Here is a 21,541-nt window from a genome sequence, read left to right as displayed (position 1 = left end):
CGTCGGTGCTTTCATGATAGACTTGATCTGTTTCCCAATAGTTTCATCTTATGTCTAGATTTGTTCTTTTTCATGACACGAAAAACGTAGTATGTTTTCAAAGGCAAAAATGTTTAAAAGTACGATCCTGATATTATAGTCATTTATGAGTCACATTCTACCGTGTCAGCTGTAATAGTTGCCACAGTTGTTCAAGGGTAGAAATTTTTATCTCCAGGTTATAGATGAGACTGAGGGTCAGAGAGTAAAGACCAGGTTTCAGTAAGATCACGTGAGTAGAGTTTAAGATGTTCTTAGAAGGAAAGTTAATCAATATATTTAATTGATTTTTTTTTTTTAACCTCAGTCTTTGCTAAATTGAGGAATATTCTCCATTTTCGGGCTGCTTTTGTTTTTTTTTAAGCAGATGGGTTGAAAATACTGGACTCAGTAGTTCATATCAGGCCCCAGTTGATAAAATACTTGTAAGAAAATTGTCAGAAATGCAGTACAATGGTTTGTTTTTAGTTTCGGTCTTTACAATCTTAAATTTAAAAAAAAAAAAATGATGGCTAAAAAACGAATCAAGTACATGGAGATTCTGCCATGAGAGGGCATCTGAGGATGTCTAAAACGCTCCTGGGGGGGAGGGGTAGAGAGAGGAGGGGGGAGGGGAAGGAGTGAGAGTTGTGTGTGCGTGCGTGCGTGTGTACGTGCGTGTGTGTGTGTGCATGTGCATGTATGTGTGTGTGCCTGCATGTGTATGTGTGTGTGTGTTCATTCTGTGTAAGACATGTGCAGGTACAAACTGTGCTAGGGGTTGCAGTGGGCATATAAAATGTGGTATCTGTGCTCCATCTTGGCAATTCGAAGCACTGGGGAGAACTTACTAGAGATTCAGGGTATTTTTTTGTTTTGTTTGTTTTCTTTTTGCCTAATGCTGTTAAAACTTAAAAGGAGAGAAACCGAAATAAAACAAGCGTGACTCTTACAAAGCGGATTATACATTGCTAAATTTAATACAACGGTTTGTTTATTGCAAATGTGAAGGACAGTGATAAAAAGAACCCAGCTCTTAAGGAGTTTATAGATTTAAGAAGGGTTTGGATATGAAAACAGTGAAACCAGATTTCCAAGAGAGAGCAGAATTAAATGCGTTCTGTCATAGAAATTCCAGCAACATGCCATGGAAGAAAGCAGGATTGTTAAGACTTCAGTAAAAGGGAAGTTGCATTAAGCCGAGTTGGATGTCAGTTGGTGGCCAGGATGATGAAAGATGTGTCTTGAAAAGGATGGAAATGCTCGCTGCACTCAGGCGGTGGCGAACAGTAGGCCTCTGGAGCAGAGAATGCACTCCGAGATGTAGAAAAGAGAGGCCAGGGAAATAGCAAACAGCCACGTGGAGACCCATGCTTAGAATTTGGGGTTAAATTCATCGACCAGGGGAAGCAATTAAATATATTTGACGACGGGTGTGATATAATTCAATGTATACTTTAGGGAGATGATTTCTGACGCTATGAGAGCTTAGATGATGCGAGTTATTGGAGGTGGAGTATAACTGGGGGGGGTTTGGAATAGTCCAAGTGAAAGATTTTAGGGTTCCAAATCAGGGTTATTGTTCAGATAGACTGAAAGGAAAAGGTTGGCATTTTAGTGATGATGGCATATATTCTATCAAGCAGGGAATGAGGGAGCCATAATGAACTGTTAAGCCTATTTCAGGGTGCCTGTAAAGTGTGCTTTGCATTCGTGGTCTGTGTAGATTATGAAGAATCCAACACAGTTTGATACGTTTTTCATTGTTACCGTACACAGTGCTGACATAGTGACTTATGAGTCACATAATGATTGCATCTCCTTCCCTGCTCCTCCTTTCGCCTTATGAGCTAGACTCAGCTAAGGGATCTGTGCCCCTCACTGTTTGTGCTCATTTGCCATAACAGTGATAATTATAATGATGACGATGACGTTTTAAATATTTACTTAAGAGTCACAACAAATATTTTGAAAAGGATTTAGAAACTCAGGTAGTAAAGGTGAGTTCTGTCCAACGATTAATGAATCTAAATTTTGTTGTTATTTAGATGAATCACGAGATGTTTACAAGGGCATATGCAAGTGAAGTAGACGTAGCATTGTGAGTCGTACTTTGCCCCAAGTAGAGTATGAGTATTTATTTGTTGTCGTATTATGTTCTTTGTTTATTTTTTATCAATTCCTTTATTATGTTGTCGGACCTTAGAATGTTTCGTTTGTTTGTTTGTTTGTTTGTTTTTCTGCCTGGCCAGAGATTTTCAGTGTGGAGAGTGGTTTTTCTCCATTCCATAACAGTCACTCACAAAGAATGCGTGTGCGTGCGTGTGTGTGCAGGCTTGCGCCTGCGGAGACACACGTGCCACCTTAAGAGGGCCTGTCGTTCAGTAAGTCTACACTTGCCAGGTTTTTCTTTGCTGAGCATACTTTTTCAGAACAGAACAGCAGTTTTTCACTAACAGCAAGGGTTTCACTCAGCCTGTTAAGACTGGCATAGTGCACATAGGCTCACAGAGGAAATGTCTGAATGCATCCGATAATTATGTATCCACTTGAACATTGCAAAGTCGATCATCCACCTTTAACTGCAGATGCTTATTCTAACCTTGCAAGGACACTGAGCCTAGACTCAAAGCAATTTTCTGCTTTTGAGTTTTGGCAATGATTACGAGCCTAGTGATGGTCCAAGCTGGGAGAAAAGTGTCAGAGATGTAACTGTGGTACATCTCAAGGGCTCTTGAAACAGATATGTGTGCGTGTGTGTGGCGGGGGGGACGTAGAAGAGAAGGAGTCTGATCCTTGCATAATTGGAGATGCCGTGAAAACAGCTACCAGTTGACAGGAATTACTTCAATGAATCGTAAGGGTTGGTTCTACAAATGGGAGTCCCCAGTAAGATCTAGAGAGACAGCAAACCTCTGATTAAGAACACGACCTGTGCATTACTTGGGTATTTCTAGGTCATCAGATCACCCCCGCCAGTGGTCATGTGGCGACACTCCTAAGCCTTCGAGGCACAGATGAGGGCGAAGAGGGGTTAGGGGAGTGAAAAGTGTATGTGCTGGGGGTCCTCGAGGTGCTAGCAGCTGAAAAACAACTGATTTTCCTCCATCATCTGCCTTTGTCTGAGGACTCAAGTTTTTTGCTGTGTCGTTGAGGGTGGTCGTATTTGTCTCTGTTGCACGAGGCCAGGAAAGGACCCTTCCTGTAAGCTGTTAACCGTGCCGATGAGAACCACCAAAGCCCTGACTTTCTTTAAGATTTGGGGAGCGATCAGGAGGGGGTGGGTTGCACATACTGCTCTTTCCCGGCATTCTTTACAGCAGGTTGTGGTGTTCCCACCTCACAGGACAGCTGCTCCTCTCTCAGAGGGAGGACCCCGTGGTAGGACGCGGAGGCCGAGCTTCCACCAGCCTGCCTGGTTCACTATGCTGGCGCAGCCACGCAGAGCACCCAGCCTTGCTTTACTTCGGTTTCCTCATCTGTTTAGAGGGATTATAAGGTCAGCCATTAATGAGCGTGGAAGGAGTTTCTATGTAGAGAACAAATAACAAGACTCTAAACATGTGTTTTCATAGAATAAATCCAGACTTCTTTATGTACCTGGCACATAGGAAGCACGCAGTCATTCAAACTGAATCAATCTCTTTTTTTTCGTCTTAAATTAAAGGGAGATGTATATGCAATCGTAACCCTGAGAATGACTTAAGAAAATTAAATAATTCACTACATTTCGAGAATATAACTTCACATGCTGTGGGTAAACATGCAGCACAGTGAGGCACTAGAAAATTCCACACCGGACAAATCTAAATTACAACCGTAGTAGAAATTTGTTTTTGTATTATTCAGTCCAGACTAAAAACTACAGAAACCCAGGGCTACATCAGGTATTTAAGTATTCCGAAGCAGAATATAAACACAGTGCAGCAGAAGAATCACTTCCAGAAATTAGTGCAAAAAGGGGCACCCTCACCAGCCCCCGCAAAAGGACGACACTGCCCCGGGCACCCACCTTCCAAAGCAGCTCTCCATGTTTTATATTTTTGGCACCTTGTCTTTTAAAGAATGCAAACGCAGTTCTGTAGGGCAGTGAAAAGCCTTGTTATTTGGTAAATTGGTTTTTTTTTTTTTTTTCCATTCATATTAATCGAAGTCCAGAACGATGGCAGTTACAGGGGATGAAAGATTTCTGAAATGACAGATGGAGTCCTGTATTTCTCAGGTTGTGAAGTTCAGGAAAATGTGTAATTATTTCTGAGTTTCCTCAGGTTCCTCTGTTTGACATAATGTGCTGACATATAGACGGGACAGCTCCAGATATGAAATGCAAATCAGGAGTCCTGCCCTGCCGCTGATGCGGGGGTTAATCATGCAAATCAAATGCAGTTCTTGGTATTTCAAGAAAGGTTTTTTTCGAAGTCTCAGGCACATATTGATTTAAAATTCTGACTTCAGAGAACAGTGTAATTTTTTTTTTTTCAGCCCCAAATTTTTAGAATTGTAGAACAGGATTCAAGACCGATTTAGTGATGGACATTCATCCATCCATACTTGATAATCATGAAAAAGAGGGGGTTGGGGGGAAGGGCACCCTTAAAGAATGCAGTGATTTCTAAGCATATTAAATACTACATTAGGTCTAAATTTGCAAATGTTCTCTAGCGAGCCCCTTTGCTTGGAATAAGATCAAATCAACCAATTATACGTGTTTACTGAATGTCTACTCTGTTCAAAGAAGATGGCTAACCTGGCAAAGACAAACCAAATCAAAAAATAACACTACAACAAGTTCATAACTTTGGGAATGATATAAAATACCTTTGGAGAGGAGACTGTTTACAGGAAGAAATGAAATTGTCTTGCTCACCAGCACAAGCTGACACATTCTAATAGCCTTTCTGCTGTGCGCAGTAAGCATCAGCTTATCTTTCCAAGAACAATAAAATTTCATGTACCGCTGCGTGACATAAGAATTATTTTTACATATCTCTTTATCACTGACTCTCTTGTAAGTTAATCTCATCTCACATGAATTTTTCACCAGCTTCACTCTGATGTTGATAAAGGAGATGGTTCCATCAAATACATCTTGTCAGGCGAAGGGGCAAGTTCCATTTTCATTATTGATGAGAACACTGGGGACATTCATGCCACCAAGAGGCTGGATCGTGAGGAGCAGGCCTACTACACACTCCGAGCCCAGGCGCTGGACAGGCTCACCAACAAGCCCGTGGAGCCCGAATCTGAGTTCGTCATCAAGATTCAGGACATCAACGACAACGAGCCCAGATTCCTGGACGGCCCGTACACAGCCGGAGTTCCCGAGATGTCTCCTGTGGGTGAGTAAAGCACATACTGCCTTTGCAGCATCTGGTTCTAGGGGGGTTATATTTAAAATGAAAGCATCCTAAGTCCTGAAGAAAAACAAATAACATTTGCGGAGCAATTGCTGACGGAAATGCTGGCAACCTGTTAGGTGCCAGTACGCAGATCCTTTTATTCAAACACATTACTTTATGGGAAGTCGGGACGTTGTTCCTTTTACACAGCTGTCTCAATGCTTTCAAGAAATTACTTAGGTCTTACATTCCCTTTGCAATTTAATTTTTTTTAATGATTAAAATGATGCCTAAGAAGTTCAAAAAGACAGTCCTTCCAGACACAGCCAGGGATGATCTACTCTTCTTTCTCCTGATCGTAGGATAACAATGCACTATTCTAAGCATCTGTCTGCGGCCAAGGTATGAGGCAGGTCCTCAGTGGCTTAGCCCGGCTGTCATTCGGATCCGTCGGTTTATTTGCTGTAGAGTATTCTTGAAACCACAAATCTCCATCCACATGCCACCAGTAATCTTTTAAAACATTTCTCCAGAAACTAAAATGCGTAGAAATTTATACTGAATTTATAATAATGGTAAAGCGATCCTCAGTTTGAGAGAGAAAAGAATGATGAAAGCTGTTTTGCTCAAAAGCCCTTCGTCATTGCCGCGTAAATGGAAAAACAGAAAGTAAAGTGCTTCTAGTATATACTTTATCTACATTAAATAATATTAAAGTCTGCTTTAAATTCCATATATTCAGGTAGCTTTGGAGTAGTTTTCAGCCAGTATGTAATTTAAGTTTGGACGTTCTTATAAAACAATAAAACATTACAGGGCTGGAATAGAGACCCGGTGATTTATGTGTTTATTTACTGCTGTTTTCAGTATCGAAGGAAGACGTTTATTTAAAAATAATTGAACTGACATTTTAACCCTTAAATGTTTACCCAGTGTGATTTGCTTTAAATAAAGATCATTTCATTTATTCCAGCATTTAGTCAACACCTCTTCTGTGCAGAGATGTAGATTGTGTGCGCCCTTTTGGGGAATCACAGTGTCGTGACCCCAGATTTCTGTCTCTTCCACATGGGGGAGGGAAAATTATCTGGGGCACCATGGCCCTTGCTGCTAAAGAAATCCAAAACGACAATGAGCCAGAGGAATCGGGGCTTGCTGTGACAGCGTTCCGCTCTAGTCTCTGCGGGCGTTTCTTTGAGCAGACAGGCTTCTTCGTGCTCTGACTGTACCGCCCACACCTCCAGAGGGCTTCCTGTGTTGTTGCTTCCCTAATGTAACAAACACAACAGTGGGGACAGCAGCAACAACAAGAGTTTAGAGGAAAGAGCAGGTACATTGTCTTCCCCAAAGTAGAATATTAAAAAAAAAAAAAAAAAAAGGAAATTTTGAAGAGTGCTTGAACAGTTCAGGTCAAAACCATCGTTCTCGAGGGCATTCTGGGTGCTCTTCGTTGGCTTGCTAAGGTTTTTCTTTCCTACATAGAACATAAAAGTGCAGATTGCATTCATGTGAACTTTTCATTTTAGAGGCTGAATGAGGCACGGTAGCTTTCATTTCAACAATATCACTCTGATATCAAACATGATTATCATGCACATGTGCAGAGTTATTTTAGACATTTGATTTGTTCCAGTGGGTTTAGAACGTTTTAAACAATGATTTTCAAGAGTCTTTAGGATTTACTTGGCACTAATTGGGATCACTAGGTTAAAATCAACATTTGAACAAAGAACAATGACCGCCTACATAAAATATGTTACATGAATTTTTTAGCGAGCCATTCTTTATGAAAGTATCTAATTCTAACCCAGTTGTTATAATAGTCACTAAATGGTATGGTATATACAACACAAGCTTCCACTGTTTAATTTAGGGCTATTTTGTTTTTGACATGCCTACTAATTGTAAGATTTAAAACAATCGTAAGCCCTTAGGGGGTGGTTCATTCATTGCCAAAGAGCATAGGTAAGCGTGAGAAATCCTAAGCTATTTGAGAATATGTGCGCGTGTATACAGTAAATTAATAATCACTTTAAAAAATAGATATTATACAACCAAGTTTCCCGAAATATACTTTTCATCATTTTGTTTAAAGTTCTTTTTGAATGAAGTAGGAAATCAGTATTGAAGCCTATTATCAGAATGAACATTGCTGTGAAGGCGGTGCATTATAGCAAATATAGAAAATATCAATGTCATTGATTCTAACATTTTCAAATAAATCAAAATTTAATTCTTAAAACGATTTTCAAATATTCATCATTCATTATTTGGTCCTACAGGTATCCACAGGGCATATCCACCTAAGTCCATTAAAAAACAAACGAAAACAACAACTAAATCTTCAGAATTTAAAAAAAATGGTACCATGTACATTAGTTCACAGTATCCACCCAATTTTAAAGAAAATGGAATCGATAAGGGAAATTATAGTGTGGAGAAGAGAATAGATTTGTAACAAAATGGAAATTAATAACTTATTGAAGGCATTTATAAAGGGAAATCTGTGTAGGAATATAGCTAAAAGAGATGCTAGATTAAAATGCCATATTTTGAAGAAATTATTAGAGCCAGACTTGAACCTTGGAAGAATACATTAAAAAGGGAATTTGTCCCATCCCCATAAGAAAGGACATAAATGGCTTAGCATGTGCTTAAATCATAAATGAAGCAAATATGAGTAGCTAATGTTTTTAAGATGATATTCTAAGTGGAAATAAAAAGAATAGAGTGCAGTGAATGCTCTCCATAGAGAATAGGTGAATATGTGGTAAAATGAAGAAGCAATATGACATTCTATCATGAAATGTGGAAAAACAACTAATAATGCAATTTTAAAAATTGCCATGTTTTTCCTCCTTTGGGGAATTTGGTTTAAATTTTCATTTCATGCTTTTCCTTTAAATCAATTAGTAGAAACAAATGAAAAAATAAAGAAACTATTACTGAAGAGATAGGGTAGCCAACTAATATTTAGTTAACTCTATTAATCCAATATTCTTTATTTAATTACTGAAGTTTCTGCCTGGCTCTACTGAGCATCAGCAGTGAGATAGGCCCCTCAATAATTTGGGTGTCAGCATGCTATTCTTTGTCACGCTGCCTCCTAGTCAGTAATGGAGACTTACAAAGACTGCTCTTGATAAAAACTTGTTACCCGACACTGATGGATGAGATGCCGAAAATTTGAATCCCATCCAGTTCTAAGTATATCCCATTCTAACATGCATCATCAATCTTATATTTTTACCAACCTATTTTCATACCCCTTAAATATTCCTGGGGGCTTAATTAGCATTTATCGTCTTTTTGGATTTGTGTTATACAAAAGATGTGATATCAAATTTTCATGTGCCTTGAAACAAGAAAAATGCAGAATTAAAAACACATCTAAAGCAGAATCGTCAGCATTTTATGCGTTCTTGTGTTCTGTAGCATTTGGAAGTCTTTAACTCATTGGTTTTTGGGTTGGCACATAGGGACCTCAGTGGTACAAGTGACAGCGACGGATGCTGACGATCCTACTTATGGCAACAGTGCCCGAGTGGTCTACAGTATCCTGCAAGGACAGCCATACTTCTCAGTGGAACCCAAGACAGGTAAAAATTGAAATGTGTCACTCCTTGTAAAGTCATCACTTGTGTCTTGGCATAGAATTAATATTAGCAATTATTACTCGGTGTACTTGGCACTGGTAACATGTTTATGGTATTTCTCTCAATATGTGTATTATGGTTTTAAGTAGCATATTATTTATAGAGGCAATAGCACCCTTTAAGAATATTATAGTAGTATTCCTACCTATAAAATATTTTATATTACAAAGTATTTCCCCTGCTATCTTGTGATTCTATAAGAAAACATTGATTATTCACTTTTCAGTTTTATTTTTGGTTTCTTTAGTTATTTCACATAGGAATTATATATAATAAAATTTAATTTTCAAGCACAAATCTCCCTGCCAGGCATTAGAATAGCTGGTAGGTTCAGCTTGTCCTTCCACAGGCTGGATTTCCCAGGGAAATTAGTTTAAACATAACAAACAAGATGATCATCTGCTAAACCAAAAAACTAAATTAAAGGACTATTTTTTTAATTTTAGGAAAAAATATTTGAGTCACAAGGCTGCCTGGATAGAATATGTGTGGTTTGGCTAAACATTATGTTTTGCTTTCAAGCTGAAATAGTTTACATTAAGTTAGAGTACAATTTGGAACACTGTTATTTTGGTTATAAATATTTTATTGATTGTGCGTGTCTGGTTCTGTGTGTAGGGGGGAATGGGCAGGTGTGAAGATGGGTGGGCATGTGCCATGGAATTTCTTCACCATAAAAATCCAAAATGTTTCTATATGTTAATAATTTCCCCTTTATCATGGAGAATTCTCCAACTAGCCAAGTTTGCAATTATGAATATTTGATAGTACCTATGACCCTAAATGAATATTTTAATGTCTCTTGTCCTGTTTTTCATATTTAAAGAAAAAGGCAATATTCATTCTCAAATCACTGTGGGGGATTAATGTTTTAAATGTCTTTTGAGAACGACAGTTGTAATCATGCATGAACAGAAAAGTAAATTTAATCTTAGCTCATCATTCATTAGAATTTCAGAGAGACTGCATTGAATATTTTACACCAAGATAGTGGTAGAGTTAGGAAGCTCCCTGGAAAGTCTAACAGAGAAGAAACAATTCTGATCAAGCGAGTATTGAAGAAGTGAAAGTATGCGATGTGCGGTACGAATCCTGTGAACACAGGTGTGCTTGTGGTTGATCCAACGATAGGTCCGAGATACCTAAATTCAAACACTACCCATCTCCCTGATACACCTGCCCTGTGCAGCCTCCAAAGACACTGACGTGTTTCCAGCAATTTGCTCACAAATTATACACTCTCGAGTTATATAACCTGTCTAAAAATAGCATGTACTCATGCCGAGGTTTAAATATTGTGCTGTTATTCATGATTGGCTTGTGATTTTAGCTTCGTTGAAAAATAATAGGTTTTTTTGTAAGCCCTGTGTAGGTAAGGCCTCACTGATTGATTATCTGGGCAGTAGACTATTGTGTGGGATCACATTATTAGTACTTCAAACTTAATTTCATTTCAGATTCTCAAGGATCGTGCATTACAAAGATGAATAAAGTTCAATTTTGTTTTGTTTAGAGTTTTTAGTGCTGTAATCATTGGGGCTTCTCTTTCTATAGTCATTAGAGCAGAGCTGTTCTGGGAATATTTGTCCTCTCTGCTAATTCATAATATAAGAATGTACTTTTTGAAAAACATGTATTTTTCTGACAAAACTGGAAAATTTGTAGATCTTAAGAGCATGAAGAGCTGTAAATTAAATTGGAATTAGACTTCTTTATTTGGTGTCAGCATGATTCTTATCTATGTGAGAAATAACATTATTTTATTTATCTCCAAATCTAATGACTTTGAGAAGAAAGTAAAACTTTCGACAGGAAAAAAATGCCGAAAATAAGCTCAAGCAAGATTATGTAAACAACAGCAACAAAAAAGGACCAAGAAATCACTGTTAGGTGTATCTCTATAAATATGTTTAACTTCTAATTTCTTTTTTCTTTTCAAAAAGAGGATAATAAATTTATTCTTATTATTAATAGGATAATATTAATGATATGTTACTATTTATTAGTCACATATTATTAACCTAACATGGCTAAAAACTCCAAGCACATATTCCTTCTGTAGCTTACAGGCCAAATGACCTGTAATTTCTCCATTCGCAAAACAAGATGTGGGTAGCTGCAGATACCAGTGTTGACAATTCACTTCCAGAAAGGCACTAGAAGCAAGATAAAGCAGTGTGGAAGGGACTGCAGAGATTCCTGTCACCTCTCTTCACGGCGTCCCCCAGTTCACTGAGAGACTGAAGATTAATGTGTTCATCTATTCTGTAAACCTGCAACAAATAATCTCATATTTTTATCAGTTTCATATACAACTGCCTACCTGATTTGCAGTTCAAAAATGAATATCCAGGTTTCTTCTTCTAAAAGTAGTAGATTTCAAGATGCCATCTGCATTACTTTGCTAACTATGCCATGATTTTTCCTTTGGAAAAGTATTATTTATGGATCACTTGTAAAGAGACAATTAGAGGTATGAAAAAAGTGAGTAACTTTGACTGTTGGATTTCTCTCCTAATAATTCTATATTTCCTTTCCAAAACGATGCCACTAAGCAAATCTATGAAAGGGTGATGCTGCCGTGCGTTCTTTGCTGATTAGCTGAGAGGCTGTGGACCTCTCTCCCTCATAATAATTCACAAGAATGAAAACACATACATATTGTTATTGCCAGGAAAATGAGAGATGAATAGAAATTAAAAATTAAAACTGAATGAGTAGGAAATTTCTCTAAAAGAATATTAAGGTTTTGTCATCTAGATGCAATAAATTTCTTGGCCAGATATTTTGGTCAATGCTCAATTTATAAAAAAAAAGCATGATAAATAAAGGAAGATTATTATCTAAAAAAAGAAGAAGAAAGGAAAAGGTGGAGAAATATGTCCCAGAACTCTTAGACAAGGACCATTTATGCTTGGTCACAGTGAGTGTCAACCTAGGTCAGTGCTCATTGTATAATGTCTTATAGATAACAGAGTATGGAAAAACAAACGTGCACCACTCACACGATCATTATGGCTCTAAGAATATTTACATATCAAGCAATTATCAATGGAATCAAATAGATATATGACTATATTTCTTTTGATTATCATTGTGGTGTTTCAGAGATTAACTAGAAGCTGTAGAGAGCCAAGAGAACTCAGTGAAGGAGTCACTTAAAGTCACCCTGAATTACTGTGATTGTAGCAACTGTGTCCAAAACAGGTAGCATATTAGAATAAGTGATTGTTAAAGCAACAAAAACTGGCCTACTAAAGAATTATAATTTTAAATGCTTAAAATACGGGTATATTGGGAGGGGTGTGTGTGTTTGTTTTTGATAGCTAGTGCTAAGATCTAAACAAAATATGGTTACTTAAGGTAGTATAAGTGTTTTCTAACTTGGAATATTAGGAACCAATAATACGTTGTTTAAATTATTCTTAAACTGTTGAAAATCTGTGTGTCACCCATAGAATCTATAGTTACCAAACTATAGAATATTACTAAGTATAGGACAGGCCTCATGCAGTATAATCTAGGCATATAATTTATATTTAGGGCTGAAGTATAACACAGAGACCATTGAAGGATCAGTCTTTAAACAATTTAAATTTAAAATTAAATTTTAATTAAAAAATTATAAATTTAGAGGCTATTAAATCATTTTTATGCTGAACATAAGGGAAAAAATGTTTATCCCAATTTATATATTATATATTATGCTATATTATGTATTATATTACATTATATGATATATCATATATAATAATTTTCTTCCCAAAGAACTATTCTCTATCAAACAACCCAATTTTGCCCCTGAAAAGTCCATAATATCAGAATTCTTCTTCCTCAGGTCTGAGTCACTAAGGATTTAAATGCTGACTTCCCCCTAAATATTAGAATCTCTTTAATAAAATAAATCAGACAATTTTTAACCTCGTCAATAAACAAAAGGGTCCTAGGTAGATAGATCAGGCATTGTCTTTGAAACGATGAAAGTGTGAGCAATGATTAAGTGGGATTCTTAACTTCTTATATTTGGTTAGTAAAGATGGTCTCATATTGCTGGTTTCAAGGTCTATCTAGATAAATCTTAAATATATTTTATTAATGTTATCTAGATGTACATATACTAAGAATATTAGATATACATGTCACTTTATATATTTACATATAACATAGTTAAACTAAGTTCCATCCCCTAAGTAGATATTATTGCCTAATATACTTACCTAATAATTCACTTACCTAGTTATTAGTTTAAAATAACTAATTAATTCACTGCAACAATGATTATTGAGTTAACTTTCCCCATCAAGCAACATGAAATTCTGAAATCAATTTCTCATACATTTAAAGTCTCAAGGGCTATCAATATTAACTGCAATTGATTAGAAACAAACAACAGCAAAACACACGAATATCTGCAGTATCGTTGATTTCCATTAGGACAGTCATTGTCATCTTTAGTACTTCTTCTCAGATCATCTAGCATCAGAGCCACGATTTAGAATGGTGGTATTATTAATAAACATAATATGCTTTAGTAAACATATGCTTATTAAACATAAGCGACTTTTATTCTTTTCTTTGTAGAGAATTTAAATCATTTTGCTGAAAGAGATGGTAGGGGACCGTAGCTGAAAGGGTTATTTATGGTGATTTCACGTCACCGGGAATTAAGTTGTTGGATAGGTTGAAAGAGGAAAAGCAGAACTTGCCATATACTTGTACAGGTGACTGCCTACTATTCTAGATAAAGAGTTCATTTTATTTATTTATAAGCTGGTATTTCCTGAACCTAAAGATCATTTCCATAAAACCTAAAGATCATTCTCTCTCTCCAATATTAAGAAGCCCCGCTCTTCCACATGTCAGCATTTTCTGGGTTTTGTAATATTGCATATAATTATCAGATCCTCTTGGTCTTTAACATGCATTAAAATTTTTAAAAATAAAACAACAAAAGGCGGCATCTCAAGAGCGACTTGCTGCCTATGTCAGTGTTCTTCACTAGTATGAATTCAGTGAATCGTGATGCATTTTACTGGGATTTGAAATTTTACAGGAGTCATCAAGACCGCCCTCCCAAACATGGATAGAGAGGCTAAAGACCAGTATTTGCTTGTTATTCAGGCAAAGGATATGGTTGGTCAAAACGGAGGACTCTCAGGAACCACGTCAGTCACCGTGACCCTAACTGATGTCAACGATAACCCCCCTCGCTTTCCTCGGAGTAAGTACCTTATTATGTCACGTGTCACAAGTGCACTAGCTTTCCTTGCCAACCTACAAAAATGTCTTTAAAAGGGGATTTTTCCAAATTCTTCTCAAATCATTATCTTACTACATTCTCCTACAGTTTTGTTTTATCAAGGAGATGATTTTAATTCAGAAATATGGAATAATAAAGCTACTGAAAATAAATAGAAGCAAACATATCTTCGTATTACTTCTGTCTTAAATTATAACATGGTTCTTTTATTTACGTTATTTGAATACGAGACAGTTATGTTTGTTTATGTATTAATGGTTTTATTCTAAGACTTATTTTTTTAAACATTCTGTAAGCTATGTGGTTGTTGCCAATTAGTAATGTAAAAATATTGCTTTATTCATAAAGATAAAAATAGAAGGGTACCCAGCTTTTTCATTCTTTATTTCACACTTTTTTTGACCACTTATCCACAAAGAACATTCCTTTAAGCAATGTTACCACGTCTTTCTTGAGCAAACACTCAGTGTTTTTAAAGAAATCAATCTAGAAACCAGAAAACCCCATGCCTTCAATTTAGTTCCTTTGACCAAAGTGGCTTTTGATTTAACCAAGAAAAAGGAAAAAAGATTGGTAGGTGGCGATGTCCTGATTGTAAAAAAAAGCATTCCATCTCACTCTTTTATACTTTTGTTTCTTTTTCATAAGCATATGTGGTACTTCTTTAGAATTCTCAAGAACGTAAGGAAACTGTACAGACTACGTCACTAAAACGCGTGTGTGACAGAAATGGGGAACTTAGCTCTTTTACCATCAGATCTTAGAAGAAAATGTCAAACAAGGAAACTTTCCCTGCAGATGTGATTGTCACTGTGGTTTCCTTCAAATACTGCTTCTTTAGATCTTTCATTTTTATTTTACATATTTTAATATTTATATTATTACGTAACATACATTTCAATACCTCTTGGCAAAAAAAAAAAAAAAAAAAAAAATTACCCTAAGTTTAGCATTTTTAAAAAATGGGAACCTATTCTTGGGCTCTTGATGACTTATTATGGGAGGAAGAGGATTGTAGAATTAAAAAAAGTATAAAGGATAATGTAATTACATTGGGCTCATACTAAAATTAACTGTTCCTCTTTTCATTAAACCTACAGAGATAACAAGTGGTACCGAGAATTTTTATGGTTTCAGTTGTCGTGATTTGATCAGATAGAACACAGGTCTTCTAGCTTACTAGATCCTGTCTTCCTTATTAAAATGGGGGTAGCCAAGGATATGTCCTTAGGCTTTTCGTTTTTGCTGGGATTTTTCTCCACCATGTAGTTACTATTTGAACTTTGAAATTTTAGGATTTTACTAAGGACACTTCTGGATATGTGAAAACGATCACTAAAAACGATAAGCGTTATTGTAATTTTTTTATAAATCAGGAGTTACAAAATTGAGAAAATTGAAAACTGAAACAATTCTCAGCCTAAAATATGATCCCTTTACATAGATGATGTTTTCCTTTCTTTGTTCCTCTCAGAGAGAATCCTTCTCTCTTTATAATAAAGTGAACGTGCATCACATTTTAACAACCAAAAGGAACTGGAATAAGATAGAGGAAGCAGGAAAAAGTAGATAATTAGAGAAAAATGATGAACGGGCATAATCTGAGGAGTTTCCTAGTTTTAAGAGGAGTGTTTATGTTCTTCATCTGCTTCCCAAACATTTTAATTTTTTAAGGAGATGTTAACGAGAAATTTTTACAAAAGAAAGATTTTTTAAAGTCATTCTTCCTTTTGTGCTTCTCTTTCTTGCTGTTCAAATAATATTGCTTCTGCTCTCGTACCTTTGTGGCCCCAAATCCATCCTCCATAAAACCCACTCAGGTAATTCTTATTCTTGGTAAATATATGAACTAAAACAAGGCTAACTTTGTCTTCAAAAACTTTCTTGTCCAGTTTTCTGAAACTTTCTTTGTAAAAGAAACTGTTATGTAAATTCCAGCATTAAGTAAGCAGAACTATTTAGGCTCTTATTCAATGATTGAAGCCTCAACTATTATATAAGAAAATACAATAAATTACTATCTTGAGTATTTTATTATATTTTAATTATTGACATTCATTGGTTACATATATGTATAATTATTTTAAATTTATTTTTGTATTTAAAGTAGCACATTTCTCTGGAAATACAGGAATGGAGATTCTTCTTCCGCCTTTCCTCAAGCCAGCTCTTTCTGCTGTAACATATTGATTATTATCCAGTCGTCCCCATGAAATAACTTGAGGCTACATGAACCTTGTCAGATCTCTCACATTGCCTTAGCATACTCTTTATCAAAAAATAAAATACAAATTAAGCAAAAATGATGAAAAATAGCCAAATGGTTACATTTTCCTTGTTTAGCTTGGTGTAAGGTTTTGTTCATTTTTTGTTTTGAATGTTACAGGATCTTACCAATATAATGTCCCAGAATCACTGCCGGTGGCCTCTGTGGTGGCCAGAATTAAAGCTTCCGATGCGGATATAGGAGCTAATGCTGAAATGGAATACAAAATTGTGGATGGTGATGGATTAGGGGTTTTCAAGATTTCTGTTGACAAAGACACACAGGAAGGAATCATTACTATACAAAAGGTAATATTTATTTGTTATTTTTGTTTTCTGTAAGGGTAACATCACAGAAATTATTCTATTGAGAAGCCGTATCTGCTTTGATGGAAGAATCTATTAGACAAACTGAATGGCTACATAGAAGAATCATTGTTATTTTAATTTTAATAAGAAAAGCTGTGCATTTATTTGTAGGTGTCAGAATCTTAGGGAAACTTGAATGAAGTATGTAAGCACACCCCATCAATTCTATTTTCTGAGTAAACCAACAGCCCTTATCTCTAGTTCTAGAGCATTAAGGTGTACTGGCAAATGTGCTATTTTAAGTGACCTACTTGGAGAGATAACTATGCCACTTCGTTGACTATTCCAGTAATGAAACACTAAAATCAGACAAAAGCTTTTATAAGCAAACTGGACAAGCACTCCACATACAGGAAGACAATGAAATAGAAACCAAAGTGTTCAAAACTTGCTGCTACATCACCAATTTTTCTTTATTAAAATTCATACTAATTGAAGTGCTTTAAGAATTCATACAAACACAGCATGGAAAGTCACGAAGCCTATCATAACGCCTTTGATATAAGTGCAAAGGAGAGAGGCAATCGTTATCATCCAAACTAGAAACTACTCGCCATGGTGTATTTAAATTAGCTCCCAGACTGATCAGATATGGGGGGAAATGAGCTTTATACTCCCTCTGCTCTGTCTAGACATGCTCTTTGATAAATATTAATTTTTAGAAGTGTCGAAAGGAATTGTTACAGGATGTAGTCTTATTATCTCAAATATGTGAAACACTAAACATTAAAATATATATGAAAATTCCCATTCTCCAAATGCTGGGATTTTATGCCTGCTTGAAAGTCCAGGTGTGTAACTCTGTAATTAACTCTCCTCAATAATTAACACGCATCAATAATGAAAGTTATATTTTACTTGGTACAGGAAAACATATGTTTGGTTTCAGGCCAATGGGAAAAACATTTTTGCAGTTAGTTCCAGTGGACAGCTGCTGTTTTAGCTCAGCTGGTAACAGTCTGTGTGAAAAAGTTATAATAACTAGGATTGGCCAACTGTTGGTAAAATATTTTGTTTTGTTGTCTAAAATAAAAGGAATGCAATAAGGTACACTGCTGCTCAAATATTTCAAAGATTCATCTGAAATCTCATTCAAGAAGGTTAAAATATATATGGAAATTATTGTTATCGAGCACATGCATATATTTCATATATTATGAGATAGCATAAATAATAAAACAAATATAAATATATACTTGAAATGAAATATTTGATTCAGTATTAGGAAAAAAAATTATCTTTGATTCCTTAATATTATATCTAGGTGTTTTAGAGAATTGCTAAAAAGAAAACTATAAAAACTGGATAAAAATGAATTTATTCTCAAAGCATAAAACTAATCAAAAAATTACAAGGTGAAGATGATGACTTACAATAATACGAAGATATAATTATTGCTGTTATAGGTAGTGATGGATATCTGTTAGACTTTGAGTAATATAAGGGCTTTGTCTTACTTGATTTTCTGAGCACTCAAAAAGGTATTATTAGTACAGAAAAAATATGAAAACATAAAATGTCCAATAAAAGAAGAAATGGTTAAATAATTTATGATATTGCCATACTGTGGAATTTTGTGCATCATCAAAATGATGTGATGACATTTCCTTTGCATATTAAGAAATATAGAAAATGATTATAAAAATATAATGTAAAAAATCAGTATCTAAAATTTAATAAACCCTGTTTTAAATTTTAGAAAAATTGCATATTTATATGGAATAAAATTTTTATAAAATAAATTACATTTATATAGAATTTTTCATTGCATGAGAAATGTTAAAATGTTAACAGTAATTATTTCTGGATCTTTATTATGTTTTAATATGTACTATCCATTAGTGATTTTTATAATTACAATGTTATTAGATTCATAAAAATATTAATAGGCCAAAATATATCCCATTAACAGCACTTCGTAATTTGCTTTAATCTTATCATGGATGAAAACCACTTGTCTGAATGCAGGAAGAGTCACAGAGATGTCAGTCAGTGGGTTCAAGTTTTGTCTATTGTTGAAGCTCTCTTCGAGTACTAAAAAAGACATCATCCCCTGTCTAGTGAAATGAGATTTAAAAACATTCCAAATCCTTTAAACATTTAGATTAATGGATTTTTAATTTTGGATCTAAGAGATCTGTACCCTTGCACAGCCACCTGAGCGATGTTTTGCACCTACTAAAAACTTGATAATTGGCAAAGATTTGTCAGTCGGTCATTATGTGAGAAATAAACAAAGTATCTTAATAATTTCTTATGCTAAATGCAAGATCAGGTTCTTTGCAACTAGAAATAACTTTTCTTTGTTGTCTTCTAGATTCTTGCAACTAGCATGTTTTCAGATTCTTTGCAACTAGAAATAACTTTTCTTTCTTGTCTTCTAACATATGAACACTGTCCAATTTTTGTTCTTTCTCCTCCTGTGCCTGTTTTCTTGCATAATGTCAGTGATCGTTTGGGAATAATTAAGGACACTCAGTGCACAGGAGAACCCTGAGAAACAATGATGGTGGAGAATTTCAGTTTTACTGCTGTGACATAAGTAACCAGTAAAAACTTCAAGCAAATTTCATTCATTTTGAACTTCTATGAAGTGTAAAACTGAGTCGACATCTAGCTATGAAGTGTCAAGAAACTACATTTAGGCTAAATGCTGAGCTTCCAAAGAAACCGCTTGAAAGCCCAGGTGTTGAACGCTAACTTTATCATTTTGAGTCTTTTAAAGTACTGGTTCATACTGTTTGTATGAACAATAATTTAGACTAAGAAATGAGTAATGGTTTCTTTCTTTTAACATGGTTGCTTAAATTTGCTCTAACTTTGCTAACGTGGAAGACCGAGCTGATGTTTAAGTTTTATCTTCATGCGGAGGTATATTTTCCATGTTGGGGCAGAACCATGAGACTCAGAAAGCAAAATAGTCTATGCTAACAGATTGACATGATCCTAAGCAGTACATAGTTCTGCAAATTTTAGTGATTATTAACTCATTATATTAAAACGGATGATCTGAAACTCTATTTGAAAAAGGTAAAATTTAAACAAACATATGGCGTTTATAATACACGGATCATATATACGTAGAAATAAGTGAAAATCTCACAGTTTTCTTCATGCTAAAAATCTTCAGTGTTAGCATATGTCACCTCACACTTTCTTATTACCCTCATTCTCCACACAGTTCTGAATAAATACTAGATATTGGGGTAACCACCTGGTATACATCAGCCTGACTTTTATTTCCAAAACCCACCTCAATCTCATTTTTTAAAATTGTCATTTTGCATGATCTGCTAATATAACCCAGTGCCTATCCATCTGCAGTTCAAACTTAGTGATTACTGAATTTTTTTCCATTTGAAAAATGTATGGCATTATAGATTCATCTGATTTTGGATAAAAAACAACTGTTAATCCATCATTTTCTCATTTTCAATAATTATTTCAATTATTTATTCATAAACATAGTTCACATTTTACGTGCAGCTACTACGTCTGGCACTGTATTATGATCTCGCATTAATCCAGGGCGTGTTCTCTTTAAAAACCTTAAATAAGGTGCATATTCTGATTTCTCACACGGATGTCAAAGAGCTATTGGACCCCTAGAACCGTTTAAACTAGTCTTGCCAGGTATGTATCCCCACCTTCCTCGGTTTCATCCAAAGATCTAGAGTAGACACCGAGCTACTTCCCATTCTTGGAAGCAAGATCAATTTTTTTTGTAGCTCTACAAGCAACCCCTCTTCCTTTCGAGTCTCCTGTGTCCCATGCGTACTTACTCTCACCCGTCTTTCAAGTCTGGAAAATTGCTCCTGTTCTTTCCTTAAACCAAATAAGGGAAGTAAAATTGTCTGTACAAACTATTTTTTTGGGGGGGAGGGGGTTGTTTGTTTGTTTGTTTGTTTTTTAGGCGAGGCAACCCTTGGTCGACCTCACAAATAGCAAGGACCTTGTCAGCTTACGATCTCTTATTTTTAATTCTTTACGCCTACAGCACCTGGTCTTCCTAGGTGGTCTCCTAGGAAGTACTAACCAGGCTCGACCCTGCTTAGCTTCCGAGATCGGACGGGATCGGGCTTGTTCAGGGTGGCATGGCTGTAGACCAAACTGGTTTTCTTATTTAAGGAAGAATGTGTGTGCATGTGTGTGTGTGTGTGTGTGTGTGTGTGTGTGTGTGTGTATTTCCCCTGACCAATGATGGGAGCTGGTCTAATAAAATGTAATGATGTCTCAGTTCCACAAACACCATAGATTTTTCATAGACTTAGCTGTGGCCACTAGGATGTGGATGAATATCCAAGGCTCGGTAGAAGTGTCCAGGAGAGCTCAGGCCCATCTGCCAGTCCCTCCTAGTATCTTAAAGATTTGAACATGGCCTAAGGAAAGAGTTGAATAGTGGACCGATGACACTTCCCCAGAGAGACGGGGAATGGGGGACCTCCTGTGCAGATTCCCTGTATGAGGCAGCATGCTGAGTTCAGAGAATGAGAACCAGGACCGTCTTCCTGGAGTGTAATGTGGAAGGGGATGCCTGCCCCAGACAGGCAGTGTAAGTGAAAAGGCTTCTTCGTGCCCCTATGCCTCCTTCACGACGGCACGGTTGATAACTAAGAACCTATGTGCAATGATTT

At 36.0% G+C, this 21,541-nt stretch overlaps 1 protein-coding gene and 1 pseudogene across 1 annotated transcript in view; one reads left to right on the top strand and one right to left on the bottom strand.

Moving 5' to 3' along the window:
* CDH7 (cadherin 7) overlaps window positions 1-21,541 on the top strand; it is a 129,122-nt gene that overhangs the window by 44,639 nt on the left and 62,942 nt on the right. The window contains exons 3-6 of the mRNA XM_011366038.2: window positions 5,063-5,357; window positions 8,837-8,956; window positions 14,067-14,234; window positions 16,660-16,847. Coding sequence (XP_011364340.1) covers window positions 5,063-5,357; window positions 8,837-8,956; window positions 14,067-14,234; window positions 16,660-16,847 — 771 coding nt within the window. The remainder of the gene's footprint in view (window positions 1-5,062; window positions 5,358-8,836; window positions 8,957-14,066; window positions 14,235-16,659; window positions 16,848-21,541) is intronic.
* Window positions 20,896-21,013, bottom strand: LOC111743708 (annotated as a pseudogene).

The sequence above is a fragment of the Pteropus vampyrus genome, unplaced genomic scaffold, assembly GCF_000151845.1.
Source record: "Pteropus vampyrus isolate Shadow unplaced genomic scaffold, Pvam_2.0 Scaffold119, whole genome shotgun sequence".
NCBI classification, from domain to species: Eukaryota; Metazoa; Chordata; class Mammalia; order Chiroptera; family Pteropodidae; genus Pteropus; species Pteropus vampyrus.
This window is presented reverse-complemented; position numbering and strand designations above follow the sequence as displayed.